General features: G+C 50.2%; 1 protein-coding gene across 1 annotated transcript; it reads right to left on the bottom strand.

Moving 5' to 3' along the window:
* Positions 1-3089: 3089 nt before the first annotated feature.
* Positions 3090-16112, bottom strand: LOC141740024 (uncharacterized). The gene is made up of 10 exons (XM_074578221.1): positions 15379-16112; positions 14978-15017; positions 11247-13691; positions 9712-10800; positions 8698-8763; positions 7601-7701; positions 6793-6857; positions 6057-6208; positions 5819-5971; positions 3090-3677 (listed from the first exon to the last, which is right to left on the bottom strand). The coding sequence occupies exons 1-10, from the start codon at positions 15514-15516 to the stop codon at positions 3337-3339; spliced, it is 4590 nt and encodes a 1529-aa protein (XP_074434322.1). The 5' UTR covers positions 15517-16112; the 3' UTR covers positions 3090-3336.
* Between the last annotated feature and the right edge of the window lie 417 nt (positions 16113-16529).

The raw sequence follows: 16529 nt of genomic DNA, 5'->3' as shown, positions 1-16529 counted from the left end.
AAAATGAGGAAAATCACTCCATGAAGATGCCTCCAGCCCATCACCCTCTGGCATATGTGCCCATGCACATACAAGACAGTATATATCTATATCTCGAAGTTTGGATGCCTTGACCAAAACCTGCCAAGCAATCATCCCATCCTCCCTTGCACATAGGGGGATGCTGCGGGATGTCTCCCCACTTTGCAGTTAGAGCACACCCCCAAACGTGGGTCTCCATCCACCCCCATAGGGCACCTCTGCTTTTGGGACAGCACGGATTGCGCCTCCTGGAGCAGTCATGGGGCTGGGAGGAGACCCCTTGCCTTGGTCTGTCCCACAGGGCAGGACAAACCTTGCTCCCTCAAGGTCAAGCACAAAGCTCATCTCTAAGCGTACATTTTTATCCCAAAATCTCTCCCTGACCTCCACATTGTCTCCTCCAAAATCACAGAGGAAACCATGGTGCAAACTAGAACTGGAAACCCTGAGGCCCTGGGGTTGCAGCAGCACCTCTCCACCTCAGGTCATCTTGCTGCCTTCCTCCAGACTCACACACTCCAAGAGAGAAAGAAAAAACCCTAAGGACAGCAAAACATCACCTTTTTGCAGGCTTGAAGACCAGCCCACCCCTTGCAAGCACTGATGTAGTTCCGTGGTGGGTAACAGGGCCCAGGTGCTGCCTGGCCTGGCTCAGCCCCAAACCATCTCTGCAGCTGAAACGAGCCAAGCCAGGGAATGGCACATCACTGCCAGAATGCCAAAACAGGCAGGGACACCCCCACCAAGCCCCCTTGTGCCACGGTGGCTCTGGGTCAGCCTGAGTGCAATTTTCAGATCAAGCTGCTGGGAATGACCTGGAGAGGAATTATTTGACTGGCGATGTGCATAGCACTCATAGCCTGTGCTTGTGGCACAGATGGATAAACATTTTGCTGTTTTTTTTCAATATATAAGCAGTCCTTTGAGTTTGAAGCACTGTGACTTACAAAAGCAGCAATGCAGTGGAGCCGCTGTGAGCTCCTGAAAGCACCAGCTGCGTTTCCAATGTGTGTCACCCCCTTTTTCCAGCACTTCATCAAGATGAGTAGCTAAACATCCAGCTTCTGATGCTTTCCAGCAGCTACAGAATGGAGGTAATCAGACTTGAGGAAACCTCTTAAGATGGGACAAAACAGGCCGTGGCTATGGGAAAGAGTGGGATGCACTGGTTTCATAACCAGCCAGGAGATGGCAGCTCAAAAGGTTTGTGGAAGGTAAGTTGGTCCTTTAACTCATTCCTGGATGGCACCACAGGGTTGGGGAAATACCACAGCTTTTGCTAACCTGCCGAGTATTACAGGAGGTAGCTTCCCACGCAGGAGCACAATGTGGGTCTCACCCTACTCCTGGAAAAGCTGGAAAGTCAGCAGAAGCATCAATCTGCTTGTGAGTTGCTTGGCTTTGGGATCCAAACCTTACCTTACTGGGAGAGAACGGAGTTTGTAACCTGAAAAGCCCCCAAGCCCCTTTCATAAAGCCAAGGAGGGAAAAGGGGAGAAGGTGGCCGGCCAAACCCAAGGCCAAGACAAGGACAGTATTATTTTAGCCCCTGCTGCTTTTCTTTGACCTCGGCGGGGAAACAAGCACACTCTGTGCAAACCCGTTAATGGTTTCCATCTCTTCACAATGGAAAATTACACACACTTATCTGCCTCCTAGGGAGACGTTTGCATTTAATTCTCTGCTATTTGCAAAATACTTTGGAAACCACACATGGAAAGTGGTCGGTAAGAGCTGATTGCTCTGCGTAGGTCAAAGGAAGCAACGATCAGGTTGTCTTTGGGAGACCTATTTTTGTCTAACCTTATTGGTACCCGCATCTGGGCGGCACTAAACAGCACTGAAGTGAGTTGTTGTTGGGGAGGTGTGCGCAGGGAGGTGTTTGTTCTGCTTTGCGCATCTCTGCAGGCAGGAGGGTCCCACCGGCATCAGCTAATTTGGATGAGCCCATTACTGGAGAACACCACAGTCACCCCTCACCAGAGGGGCACAACAGCTGCCAGCTGAGCACCAGGGATGCTTGTTAATTTATCATCTCCGTCCAAGTAAGCATCCTCGCGCCTGGCTTTGCACAATGTTGGTATTTATAATGCCCCAATTTGTACTGCAGCCCCCTCTCTTGGCACATCTCCCTCCCTGCTGCACATACTGCTTCTCCCCTGGTTCAACAGCAGAGATATAGGAATTGTTTCGGGTGGGCTTTTTGTTGGGTTTGGTTTTAGGTTTTCTTTTTTGGTGGTGGTGGGAAGGATAGAAAAGGGTTACTCTAGAGAAATCCCTGAGATCCCTTTTTCCTCCTTCACCAGCATCCTCGCTACTTGCCCGCAGAGAAACCCAGCAGGGCCTTTTCCAGCCCCTTTTAAGCTCACCCTGGAGAGGAAAAGCTGAGCTGGGCACACATATGCACAAGCTGCTTCCTTCAACCCACACTCCACAGCACACCTTGGCCAAAGCTGGTCAGCAAGTGCAAAGAGACCAGCCATGACCTGCACTAACTGGTCCTGATTCAGTCAGGGACCACCAGCTCCAGCTGTGCCCCACATCTGGCAGCCCCTGCCCCAACCAGCACAGGGGCACAGCTCTGCTGCTGCAGCAGCCCTTGATGGGTTTTTGGTGGCAGACAGTGCCCTCCAGTGGGACATTTGCCACCACACCATTCACACATCTTCCCAGAGGGGGAAAAAAAATAATATACGGTTATTTAAATTTAAAAAGCCCCATACTCAACAGATGAGGAAGTTACAAGCCTGCAGCTGGGGAGACAACCATGCTTTACTGCCAGCCAGGAGGATTTCGGTGGCAGCAATGTTTTTTGCAGTCAGCATCTCAATAACCAACACTCACACAAGCACCAAAAATTGCTGTCCCCATCACTCAGTGCAGGGGATCCATATGCCATAACCTGGCCAGGATTCTCCCCAGAAAGTTTAAAGTTAAGCCCTGGGTGTGATTCTCAGCCAGGCTGCAAGAAGCCGCCCGACATCCTCAAGGCTTCCTGTAGAGCTCTGCAGCACCGTGCCCAGGGAAAAGAGTAATCTTTAATCTCTTAAATTAAGCACCAAAACATCTTATTTCCTTTTTTTCCATAAATAAAAAAGTGTTTAATTTCAATGCACTGAGGGGGCAAGTTGGGAGAAGACATTTGGCAGTGTGGAGCAAGCACTTTGCTTCCCAAGCTGAGCAAGCATTAAAAAAAAATAATAATTTAAATGACAAGAAAGACTGTGGGGTATTTGTGGTCCATAAAACAAATGGGAAGTGTTTGCACAGCCAGTGGCTTGTGTGGGCCAGGGAAGGGAGGACTGACTGTGCAGCTCACTGGATTTGGGGGACCCCCTCAGAGTGGGGGGTCTGCTCCAGGAAAACCCGGTAGGCCTGGCCAGCATGGACACGGGCACCCCACAGCCACTCGGGGGGCCTGGCCCGCAGCTTCAGCTGGAAGGGGTCGAGCCGCAGGCACTCCCCCAGGTCGTGCAGCTCCATTGCTGGCTCCTCCACAGCCCTCACTGACGGCTCCTCAGGGTTTGGGTTCCTCCTGGGGCGCTGTCTCCACCTGGCTGCCCTGCACAGGGCTCCTGCAGCTACCAGCATCACCAGGCCAGCCGTGATGGCTGCCCCCACCAGGATGTCAGCATGGCGGAGGAAGAAGCCGATCCCTGCAAGAGAAGGGCCATGGCCTTGTCCTGCTTGCCCTAGTGACGCCCCCCACTGTTCTTAAAGTCCCCCATGTCCCCCACATTATGACTGCAGTGCTTGGGGGTGAGATCTGGAGCTGTGGGTGCTCCTTAAGGAGGGTTAACATCTCCCCTGCTGCCCTCCAGAAACCCACACAGCCACCTCCAGGTGGTCCAGCATCTCTCCCAAAACTCCACCCCAAAGAAATATTTAGACCAAGAGCCAGCCTGCAGGAGCAGCACAGGGCTGGTACTACCCCAGGAGAGCCTCAATAGAGCAAAGCCATTGCTAAACACACATGTAGCTACATGGAGGCTAGAAGACCTGCTACCATTCCCATCCAGACCTGAAGGGACCCACTCCTTGACCCAAGAGTTAGATATGCATTTATAAAATCATTTATCTATGAATATAACACCATATCCATCTCTTCTGGACAGGCTTAGACTGCATAACTGGTTAATCAATTTGGAGCCGAGAGGATGGATGAGAAATGCAGTTCGGCTGCAAGCTCACCTTCAGGTTTAAGCCACTTCCAGCGTTGCAGGGTTGAGAAGTACGTTTTGGTAAAGTAGCAGCAGTGTTTTGAGTACATATGGCAGAATATCAGTGTTTTTCAGGCCGGAAGGCCCCATTACTCTGAGATTTGATTAGCTGGCTACGATTATAGTCAAGCACCACATGCCATCTGCTTAGCCTTGTGTCAAATATGTCAAGGGAGCACTGGGGTAAACACCAGGAACATCAATGTCTTTCTCACCAAGATCTACACAGCATCACTCCAAGGAGTGACCAAGTTTGCCGATCACATCAGGTACAGCAGAGGTAACTCATAGATCACCCTTGACCACAGCAACAAGCTCCAAGCAGCTGAGGCCAGAAGGTGCAGAAGATCTGGGGGAATAAAGGCTCACATGTGCTAAGTTGTAACCCTGATGCAGGGAAAGTAGCAGGCTGGGGAGCGAGAGGTTAAGCCTCATGGAGAGGTTATACTTGGCAGTGCTAACACAGCCAGTGAGCAGAGCACTGCAGCAAACACCATGGGTGGTTACCAGTATTTCAACACCTGTTAAATGCTCCAGGTTCAGGTGCTGGCTGTCACATCAACCCACTGGCTACCAGGGAGCATGAACTCTACCAAGATTTTTCCATCCACAGCCTCCCTTGAGCAGGGAGGGGGGAATCACAGAGGGGCTAAGGTGGGAAGGGACCTCTGAAGGTCATCTGGTCCAACCCACCTGCTCAAGCAGGGCCACCTAGAGACAGTTTGCCAGGATCAAGTCTAGACAGTTTTTGAATATCTCCAAGGATGGAGACTGCACAACCTCCCTAGGCAACCTATGTGGGTGCTCAGTCACCCTCACAGCAAAATAAGCGTTTCCTGATGTTCAGAGGGAACACCTTTGTGCCCACTGCCTCTGGTCCAGTCAGTGGGTACCACTGAGAAGAGCCTGGCCCTGTCTTCTTTCCACCCTCCCTTCAGGTATTTATATACATTGATAAGGAGCCCAGAAGTAGCAGCACTCCCTAAAACTTTCAGGCACAGGAGAGCCTTTGGGAGCAGAGATGTCACATTGAGTTACACCCAACAAACAGCGATACTTTAACCTGACACGGTTAAGTGATGCAGGTCACCCCTTGGATGCCTATCTAGGCTAACCTCTGAAAGCTGATGCCTTTGGAATCCGGGAAAGGCTGTTTATCCTTTGAGTACAAGGCTCTCCTCCTGACTTAGATACCTTACTCTTCCTCCCTCCCCTCAGCTTCCAGAAGTGCCTCCAAGTGTGTTCATATCTGAACACAACTCCCAGAGAAGAGCTCCTAACACCAAAGGAGGAAACTTAAGGGGACAACCAGCTGTGAATTGCCTTGCAAAGGTATCATATCTCCTTCCCACAGCAGGCCCAGACATCTAAAGCCACCACTCCTGTAGCAGAGCCATTAAGCATCACATACAATGCACATTAGCAGAGGCACAGCTGGTAGGACCCCAGTCAAGGAGAGAGCCCCTTCCCCTGATGCGCTCACTCCAGGTTCCACATGGCAAGAGCGATGCTGCACTCGCCCACATGAAAAAACACTCAGCCACAGGAGAAAGCAGAGCCGCTACTTTGTTCTCTACCTGATCGGGGAGCGGGGATGCAGAGGGTGCCGGACTTAGTGGGAGAATGATCTTCATAGTCCTTTTTGCAGCGACAGAGATACGTGCCCACACCGTTGAAGCACTCTGCCTCCTCCCCGCATAGCCCGACCCCAGCTCTGCACTCGTTCACATCTGTAATGGGGAAAATAAGTGCTGTAAGTTGAGTCAGGCTTGGCAAAAAAAAGGGGTTTACACCAGAGAAAAGTGAAGCACCCACCTTCCACAAACAGTGACACAAGCTGCAGCTTCTCCACCCCTACCGAGGTGCCAAGCAGCTCCTCCAGCTGGGAGCGCAGGAGCAGAGACACATTTCTCTCCTCCGGCTTCAGGTGCAGCCAGAAGGTGAGCAGCAGGTTGGCATCGCGCGTCCTGCGGGCAGGGGAGAGCCCAGGGTGAGGTGGGAGGAAAGCACCACCCCCCCAAGCCCAGCTCTGAAAGCCCATTTAGACCTTCCACCCACTTGTATCAGATCGTGGTGCTGCAAGGCTCTTGCAAAGAGTATTTGTGATAAGAGGCAGCTTTGCACTTGGACCAAGGGAAAAAGGAAAGCCCGGTAATGGCTTCTCACATGGAGCTAGGCTGAAGTGACTAGATATTCGCATAAAGCAAGGTGTAGTGGCAATCTGCAGCCCCAGGCCAGCCTCAATGAAGTGTGGCAAGGACCTTGCTGACAGCTCCTACCTTTCTCCATCAGACACCACTGCAAGTGTGGGGATCCTCATTTTCTCCAGAGTTTAAATACATCTTAGACCTATAAAGGTCCTAGCCAGCACTAAACATCAATTTTCAACAGCTTTCCTCTACCTTCAGCGCAAGTTACAGATCACAGGAGAGAAGCAAGGCAGGGCCTCTGCCTGGGGAAGGAGAATGAGAAGCCAAGCCACTGCTATCCAAGAAATATTACAGGTTATATAGCAGAGTCACCTGCCAAGCCAGCACAGCAGTAAGCATACCTTTTGATTTCTTTTAACTTTATTTCATTGACTCTGTTGGCAGAAAGTTTCAGGTTCTCCTGGATCTGCAAAGCAAGAGAGTGACCAGTGCTGGTTTGATGTTTGATGGGCAGGAGCATGGCAGCAAACAGTTTCTTATCTCAGTCTACCTCCCCACCTTGTTCTTCCCCTTCACAAACCACTCAGGACATATTAGATGTCCCATAGCCCAGTGCTCTGAGCCTTTTCTCTAGGCGAATACTAATTGCTCCCACCTGCTTAGCTTCAGCTCAACCCTCACAAACACACAAGGTGATTTGGGAAAAGGAAAAGCAATAGTAGCCCCAGGTAAATGTTTTGGTGCTAAACCATTCCAGATAGCAGCTTTCTAGACTAGGCAGCAGGCTGAACCCTGCACCTGCTCCAGTTTGTGTCCCAGAAAAGAAATTGAGGTGCAGCCCTGAAAGCAGATGCTCAGACACTTGCCCCCTTTTAGGCCCTGGCTACAAGCTGCCCCATTTCCCAAGGTGAGTTACAACCCTCGGTCGGTTGTGTCCCTGTCTCTGCAGCACTATTCTGCTGCCTTGTGATGGCGTGGTCTCTGAAGGGCTGCAGCAGCTAAATGCGTGCCACCGCAGCTGGGCACCCTGCCAGGGCATCGGCACTGGCCTCAGATGATGACCAGCACAAGGTACTCATATGCTGGCTCATCATGTGGCTTTAACAGAAAATCCCTGGAATGAAGGGTACAACATGGTCCCTTCTAGTTGAAGATACAGGACATCATGTTTGGTTTTTTTCCCCTCCTCCTCCCTGTGCCCAGACTTACATGATTCTTCATAGATTCAAGAAAACCCTTTGGGAGCTCACTTCCACCATGAGGAATCCAGTCCTTGGGTTTGATTTCAATAGCTACTTCAAACAGCACATCTAGCAGAAGACACAAGATTCTGCCATGTTTAAGTCCACATAACACAAACAGGCTCCTTAAATGAGCTAGTCCTTAAACATCGACACTAGCAGAACAGCTCCACGAGGACACGCTTGTGTAAATCAGTGCCACATGGGGATTCCCAGAGGCCGTGCATCAGGTCAAAGAAGTTGTTGGGTAACAACAGGGGAAAACAAACCTTAGCTAATGCTCAGTGCTGAACAGGGAAATTGATTTTTAAGCAAAAAGTATACACAGCATTAATGTACATCCGATTGCACTCACATTTCTTTAGCCATTCTCTTTCCCAAAAGTATCATCATAATTTGTGATGGAGTCTAAAAGCCCATTTCTCTCGCCCATCTCAGTTTAGGATCAGCTTAGATAAACTGCTGCGGTCTGGCTGAACCCAGGCTGGCACAGATTTGCCAGAGTCTGCCGTTTAAAGCCTATTTATTCAACAATATTTCCCCTATTCAAGACTCAGGCTCCTTCTGTGTCAACTCCTTTTTGCAAGCTGTTTCTGTGGCTTGCTCTGCCACACGAGCCCAGCATTGTGCTGCTCAGTTGATAATGCTCCCATAAGGGGGTTTTGCTTCTCTCCTCAGCCTGATGAGCAGGACTCCTGCAGGTTTCTGAGCCAGGTAGTCATGAGACACCCATTGGGTATATTGTAGGAATTGAGGCACCTTCAGACTCATTCACCTTAGAAAAATCTTCTTTAAACAGCCAACAAGTAATGCTTGAACTCAAACAAGCCAGCATTTACGTCAGCTTTAGCACGTGAACTCAGGGTAAGGACAAAGTGGCCAAAGCACAACTGCGGGGTTGCAGTGATAGCTTAAAAATTAAAATCTTCAAAGCGGTTACTACTCAGAAGCACCCTCCACTGCTTCCTAAACTTAAGGAGCAGGTGAAGTCCACGCACAACACCTATCAGCACACTGAACTTGGGGCACTGTTTTAAGACATGCTTAACTCTTTGCACGGCTCACCTCCGGGGTGGTGCTGGGACCGCAGGGCTGTGTCATTCTCCAGAGACCACAGGGCAGAAACCAGATCTGTCAGAGCAAGGGAAAGAATCAGGCTGCTAACTTCAAGGGCGGGGGGGGGGGGGGAGGATAAAATACATTAGCTATGTGTCACTTTGCAAGAAGAATGGTGTGTGCCAGCTCCCTCCTATAGTCCTTATACTGAAATTAAATATCGAGCTCTAAATGCAATCTACTCTTCTCTACAGTGAGAAGCACTCTTTAGAAAGATATCACCCCAATAAACCCCATCTCTATTTCTGGAAGCAGATGAAATGTTATCCCTGTGAAGCCACCAGAGCTCCTACAACAGAGCTGCCTTGGACCCCAGCAGGGCAAAGCAGCTTGTGTGTTAGGTGCCAGCAACTGCAAAAGAGCTAAACAAACTCTTCCCCTCATCTACAATGAAGGGAGGAAAGACCAATTCTCTTCTACCTTCAGGCAAAAATTAATACTATCAGTGGCTAAATATTTCTGTGAAAGAAGTCTACCGTCAAATCTAAACTTCCTTAGGAGACAAAAGCCTTTTCCCCCCCGGCTTTTCCCTCTAACTTCTGGAGTTCAAACTCGGTTATCATGGCTAGGGGCACCATGGCAGGCTACAGCCATGGGAATCAACACAAGCTAGAGGTGTTTAACAGCAAGATGGGCATTCATAGGCTGCTTTGGGTGTGAAATTGCAGCTGAGAGGCTGGCTCCTCCATGGATAATTCAGAGCACTTGGATTAGGAGCCAGCCTCTCCCTGTTAAGAGGAGCATCAGCCCATAGATGCCCATGGTACAACAGATAACCCTATGTCTTCTCAAGTACCACCTTCCTTGGATATAGGAGTCAAGAGTGCTACCATATGGACCAACTGAAGGTTATTAGCCATGTCTACAAATAAAACCTCTCTTAACAGAGCACTGCATCACTGGAAATGGATATTGCTCAGTGTTGGGCATCAGTTCAGCCACAAATAACACAAAACGCCTTACCAAAGAGCTCTTCATTCCTTTCTCCTGGAGACACCACATCTCCAGCAGTCACACCAGGAGAGGGGTAGAGAGGAGAAGGCTTTATATTTGTGTTTAGCGGTGGCTCTTCCAGCACTGGTGTCTGTGTGCTATGTGCAGCAGCAACCACTTCTTCTGACAGCCTGTTGCTGGCCTGATCCAGGCTAGATGATTTGGGAGAGAGACGTACATTGCTGCTGGGCACCTTTGAGGAGCATGAGGCTACAGTGACCAAAGCGGACACAAGCTCTACATCCCCCTTCGCAATCTTCAAAGGGGACAGTTCGTCTTTATGCTCAGCATCTTGCCTAGCTGGAGATGGCTCTGCCAACACATCATCCTTAGCTTCTCTGCCTTCAGTGCCACCATCCTTAAGGCTCCTTTCCATCTCTGTTTCATCCCACAGCTGACCACACTCATTCAGGTCAAGCTTGTTCAAGTTAGCACCAGACTGAGCATCTTCCATAAGATTGGGAGGGTGTTGAGTCTTTTCATCTGGTCTCACAAGCTCAGGCTGGATCCTGCCACCAGCAAGTGCACCTGATGGGCCTGGAGAGGTTCTCAGCATGGGCAATAAACCTTTTGTTACCGCTGTCCTCCATCTCTCTTTTTTGGAGACCTCCTGGACAGGCTTTTGGGGAGCTGTGGTATCATCTGAAGAGCCCACAGTTTCAGAGTCTCTGAATACATAATACTGTCCTTTAAAATGTCCGTATTCATGGCTTAGGGAACCACTCCCCGATATAAACAATACATGGACCGCAGTAGCTTGCGTAGCGAAGATCAGAGTACCTTGGTTGTGACAGGCATACACCACTTTGGTTTCCACACTTGATGAGACCCCCTGGAAGATTATCTTGTCCTGGTTCTTGCCACAGCCTTCGCTCCCCTGGAAGCCCTGGACGTAGATGACAACGTGCTTCTGGGGGCCTGCCCAGATGGTCCAGTTGCACCAGATGTTGGTTTTAATGTCGGCATGCAGCGGCAGGTAAAACATCCCAGACTCATCCCGAAAGATGAGGTGGCAGCTGCTGATGGGGAAGTACTCCATTGTCCAAGGAGGTCCTAGCTCTGACACATTGGAAAGGAAATGCATAGTCAATGGTTCTTGTACACTCCAAGACACGGACATCAGCACTTCCAGTGGCAGTTCACAGCACTCCTAAAGAGACCCATTTAAAAACCTTCTCCTGCTGCATGATTTCTATAGTTTCAGCCCCCAGAGTCATGTCTCAGCTCTGCAATGGGAGCTGATCCCAGGCCCCAGCTTCTCTGCTGGGATCTGGCCCTTTGCAACCCATCCAGCCTTCAGCAGCTTGAATTACATAGCTTTGCTTCCAACAGAGGTTTCAAGAAGAAGACCACTTATTGGAAACCTTCCCCTCCCCAGACAGCCAGGGCTATGCTTGCTGGGCTTGAAGTGCAGGTGATAGACACAGCCTCATCCTTGCCCCCACCAATTACTTCTGCCTTCTAAAGATAGTTTACAACCATATATGAAGTAGTGGGAGACCTACCAGCATGTTTCTGTTGCTGTCCTCCGGGGATCTGGGTGTTTCTGGAGACAGGATCATCAGAGGGCTCCTGAGGCTTTTGGCCTTTCAATGCAGTTTCTCCCTGATGGGCCACAGGAGGAACAGGGTGTGCAGTACTGGAGGAGTCATTTCTCTGCTCTCCTGCACCCACTCGGAGAGCGTCAGTTGTTTTCTGCATTTTAAATCCCCTGAGGATGGAGGCAGAAGCCATTTTGTCTCTAGCAGCTGTTCCCTGATGCTGCACAGGCACCACATGCTCCTCTTTCCTAGCCCCCCAGGTGCCAGGCAGGGAAGCTGGTGCCACCCCAGCACCAGTGCTCACATGGTCCTCAGGCCGAGGAAGCCCCACACCAGGCTTTGGGCCAGTGACAGAAGCTGAGGAGGGACCCCTGGCCGTTGAGCCCATGGAGTCTGAGGTTTCTCCTCGCTGGCTACCTGCCTCACCTAGCAACAGCTTTTGCATCCCAGGACCAAGGTGTCCAGAGGACCCATCTGTGCCCAGTTCAGGGGCTACTGATGGCAGTGAAGGGGAGACCATCTCCTGTTCTCCTGGGGTAGCCAGTGCGATGCCTGTCCTTCGCCTGAGGCTGACAGGGTCCACATCCAAAGCAGCTGGTGGAGAGAAGATGACCCTGGACATGGGCCCCACTTCTGGAGGAAGAGATACTTCAGGGGTGAAATGACTAGAGCCGAAGTCTGCAGGAACAGGTTCTGTGCAGGAGACCACCAGCGTGGAGGTTGTTTCTGTCCCTAGGGTGGACGTGGCTGTGGGAAAATGCTTCAGCCCTGTTGGCAAAGGGGGTATTACCAACCTCAGCTGTGCAGCTCTGTCACTTGGGTGGTGGCAGCTTTTTACACTCAAGGAAGATGCATGAGCTTTCTCAGCATCCAGACCATCATGTGCTTGGGCATTTTGGGGAAGGCTCCCAGGGTCTGCAGAGGCTGAATGCAGGACATTACTGCTCTGGCCACACAAATGAGGATGCTCTTGGAGGATGTTCCGTGTTGCTGTGGGATGCAACACTGTTTTCCCCTCAACAGCTCCCCTAAAACATTCTGGGGATGAAATACCCATGAGCTTTGTATGTCGGAGACCAGTTGTTCCTAATTCAGGTGGAGTCATGGACAAAGCCCCAGAACTACTTTGGTACCTTTGACTTCTCTCAGGTAGCAGATGGGAGTGGTCCCCGTTTACCACTTCATACGGGCTACTCAGGCTGGGCATCAGGCTCTTTGCAAGGCTATCAGCATCACCGCTCGCTGTGCCATCAGCCAAGACACTCAACTGGGGATGGCTTTCATCCTTCTCTGAACTGACTGTGCTGAACCCTCGGTACGTGGCTGTATCCATGCGCTCTTTGCTTTCTCTTCTGCCAGGGGACAAAAACTGCAAGTGTGCAGCCAGGTCCACGGAACTCGTGTGTGTTGGTTTAATACTAAATTGTAGGTCTCCCAGATCTTTTGGCCTCAGGGTAGGGTGCAGGACAGACTGCCTGTTCTCCAGACCCACACCTACCGGCTGCAAAAAAGGCTCTGCTACCCGCGAGGCACCGAGCAAAGGAGTTTCTGAAAGCATACTTGAAAGCTTGTGCGTATAACCAAACCCCGCAGTGATGTCCCCGCTTACAGAGAGACTCTGACCCCAGGTATCCTGTGCTGCAGTGGGGATTATGCCCCCAGGGGCTCCTCTGCCTTGAGGTTCCTCGCAGTGTCTCAGACCTCCTCGCAGCTCAGACCCCAGCACACAAGGAGCTTTTGTTTGCCAGAGCTGTGTCCTTGCACCTTCATATGGGACAAGCTCAAGAGGACTTCCAACAGCCATAGTACCCAATGTGCTCCCTCTTCCCCCCAGGGACCCACCACTCAACACAGTGGTCTTGCCAAGGGTCACAGTGCTACGTGTGGTCACAAAGCCCAGCACATCTTTAAGGTCTTCAGCCCATCCAGACTGAAAAACACTATCTTGCTTTCGCAATTTTGGAGCAGAAGTTTCAGAAATCACATTGTCTTTGGAGGAAGATTCACCTTCCTGGTCTTGGAAGATGTAGTACTTCCCTTTAAATTGCGTCTCCCTGCAGTTTGGCAAGTATCTCTTCAGCAACACAACATGGACAGCCTGAGCAAAGGTGGCAAAAACATGCGTCTCCTTTTTCCAGCAAGCATAAACCACACTGTTTTCCACCAGTGAAGAAACTCCTTCAAATAGGATTTTGTCCTCATTTTTGCTGCAACCCTCCTTAGCGATAAAGCCCTGAATATAGATTATTATATGCTTTCTGGAGCCTGCCCAGATTGTCCAGTTGCACCAAAAGTTTATGGGGGTATCACCATGGTAAGCTGGAGGAGAAAACTCCCCATATTTGTCCTTCAGGACTCCGTGGCATCTTCTTACAGGCACATATGCCGATATCCAAGGAGACTCTGACCCTGGAAGAAAAGAAGCAACATCCTCAAGTTCTCATCCGTCTCCAGTTCCCAGAGTTACTAGTCCTTACTCCCATAAATTATTTTCAAGCTCCCTTATCTCCCCATTTTGCTACCTCCCACTCCCATTTGCCAAGCAATGTGCAAACCCATCAGCAGGAGAACATGCAAGCAACCCTGTGTCAGGTGCTGAGGTGAAGGGCAGGGGACCACCTGAGCATGCACCCACACACCAGCCCAGGGACATCCCTTCCAGCCCGAGTGACTGTTTCCATCCACATCTGCCAGCAGCCTAACCCAGAACTCCTCCCCACCAGTGCTCACCCCACCAGTATGTGCTGCTCCAGAGTGCTGGGGGCAGCTGAAGAAGCCCTGGCCACCACCACCTCCTGCCCCACAGAGAGCCAGGCTGTACCCCCACTGCTACTACCTGAGAATCAAAGCTCATGATTTAAGTCTGTCCGTCCCCCCCCACCCCACCCCCAACCCCAACATATGTCCATGCAGGAGCACAGAGGTCCCAGCACAGCCACACACTGGGTGCCACTTGCCCCATGGAGATGGGTTCCCATCTGCAGGGTTGGGCTATTTAGGTCTCGAGCTAAAGGCTCAGGGAATTGCCACATCAGGACAAGTTACAGAAGTGACGAGCATGCTATTACACTTGGTTTCAGCAAACGGGAAAGGTTTTTTTTGTTTATACACCTGCAGAGCTGGGAGGTAGTGCTCTCCTGAAGGCATTTTCACCCCCTTTGCTCTAAAGGGTTCAGCCAAGCAAGAAGCCCTCAGAGCTTCGATAGAACAAGCAACATCAGCATCTCACCATAGATAATTTAGCCCTCAAAGTGGGAAACACCTTCCCTCAGGCAGGAAGAAACAGGGTATTTTCCAAAAACACTATTTCAAAACTAGAAAAGCCACGAGCCAGCAATAGGTTTACCCTACAGGGGCACAATTAGAGTTTGGATTGAACTTTTGCTACTTGTTTTAATTGCTGCCCAACAGTGATTTGCTACAGCACACTCACTCCTGCCTCCGGGGTCCTGCTCGGTGGTTGGGGTTTGGCAGCCGCAAGATAGCGGCGCAGGTTATCTCCCACACGAGCATCGATTTTCCCCTTCCCCATCAGTCACGTCCCCTTCCCTCCCCACGTCACCCTGGGGCTGGCTTGTTGCTCCTGGCTTTCCGCACCATAGCTTGAGGTACCCAACAAATTCTGGGGAGGATCTACTCAGGCTAATTAAATAAAACTTAAAAAAAAAAAAGCTGGTCTGAGAATTAACTCTTACCTGGTTTAACCTTCTGATATTCCTGAGAGGACCCACACGCCTATAAAGAAAATAGTGTCTTATTGCAGACCCAAGTACCGCTGCCCGTGCTGTAATGCTGCTCAGAGAGATGCCAGCCCAAGCCCGATAAGAAGGAAGCATCAAATCCACTAGGACCAAGCCCCTAGGCCACTTCATTTTTTCCATGTGATAATAAACATTTACCACTCCCTACCTCCCGTTGCATTGCCTAATTTATGCTATTAGGCCACAACCAGTACAAAAACACCCTCAAAACAGAGCGAGCGATGCCCAGCTGCCCTTTAATCCATAGAGGCCACGCAGAGGAGAGCGGGATTCATAAGATGCACACAAAAAGTGATTTTCCTACAAGGAACTGAGCCCCCCTTCCCATCACTCACCCCCGGGGCAGCATTGCAGCCAGCAGCATCGCAGCGGGACCGTAGTATCACCCCGGGACCCTGCCTGCCAGCAGCCGGTCCCCACACACAGAGTGCCAGGAGCAGGGCCAGAAGCATCAGGGAGCACAAAGGCTTCATGGCAGAGGTTTAATGGAGGCGCTACATTAAAATGAGACAAAAAGGAAAAAAAAGAAAACAATTCCCTCCCTAAAATAATCCCTCAGGAAGAGAAAACCTGGGATCACCACCTTTCCCAGCCCCTCTCCAAAACACATCCCTCCAGCAAAGGGCCTAGGCTGGGAGCCCACTGGCTCATATACGGCCCTGCTACACCTGTGACAGCAATTAGCTAATCAATGAAATGAGGCCAGCTGTCACTCATTAGGGACAGACCTGCTCTTTCAATTCGCCACCCAGTATCCTTCCTTTCCTGGGTGTTTCAGTGAGAAGGCATTATCTGTTTATGATGCGTAATGCTATAAACTGGAATTAAAGTGATGTTGATACCCCTGACCTGACCCAAAAGCAGAGCCCACGTTGGTTGTTCTCTTAAAAAAATAAAAAGATTCAGTTACTGGAGGAGAAGAAAAAAAAAAAGCCCTAATGTAAAAGTGCGTATTTTCATCACAACATTTTAACTGGCTTCTGCTGAAGGCTGTGATTTCCCCTGGGGCTGCGCTGTCCTGACGCAGGACTGAGGGAAACAGGTGAAAGCGCCTTGAAACACAACCAGCTCCACTCCTCATCTGCACTTAGTGAGGTGCCGAAAGCAAATAGCCCAGGTGATGATGTGTAAATTATTAGATGCTTAAAATTCTTTCAGCTGTAATAGTCTAACTTGTCATTAGGGGCCACGCAGATAAGGCAATTAGGCTGTTTGACATGTGGCTTTGACAATATTCCTTTTAAAATGTCAATCATCATTTAGCAAAATAAAATTTAAAAAATCCTTTTTTTTTTCTTCTAAGTCATCACAGCTTGACAGGCTGACGGATGGGTGTTCAGGGACAAATACACCCATTTTTTTTTTCCGTGGGTTGAAACAAGCAACGTGTCAGACCTTCCCAGCAGCGCTGGTGCGAGCAACTGCATCCCAGCTCACGATTTTTAAGCTTTTCCACCCATCCCACATGCAGCTCCGATGGCCAAAA

Source organism: Larus michahellis, chromosome 3 (genome assembly GCF_964199755.1).
Source record: "Larus michahellis chromosome 3, bLarMic1.1, whole genome shotgun sequence".
Lineage (NCBI taxonomy): Eukaryota > Metazoa > Chordata > Aves > Charadriiformes > Laridae > Larus > Larus michahellis.
This window is presented reverse-complemented; position numbering and strand designations above follow the sequence as displayed.

Bases quoted from the DNA above. Each gene is read 5' to 3' on its own strand.
- LOC141740024 (XM_074578221.1), bottom strand. From the start codon at position 15,516: ATGAAGCCTTTGTGCTCCCTGATGCTTCTGGCCCTGCTCCTGGCACTC. The intron at 15,018-15,378 runs GTGAGTGATGGG...TTTTCTTTATAG, and splicing joins GCTGCAATGCTGCCCCGGGG to GCGTGTGGGTCCTCTCAGGA. The intron at 10,801-11,246 runs GTAGGTCTCCCA...CCAATGTGTCAG, and splicing joins ACAGCAACAGAAACATGCTG to AGCTAGGACCTCCTTGGACA.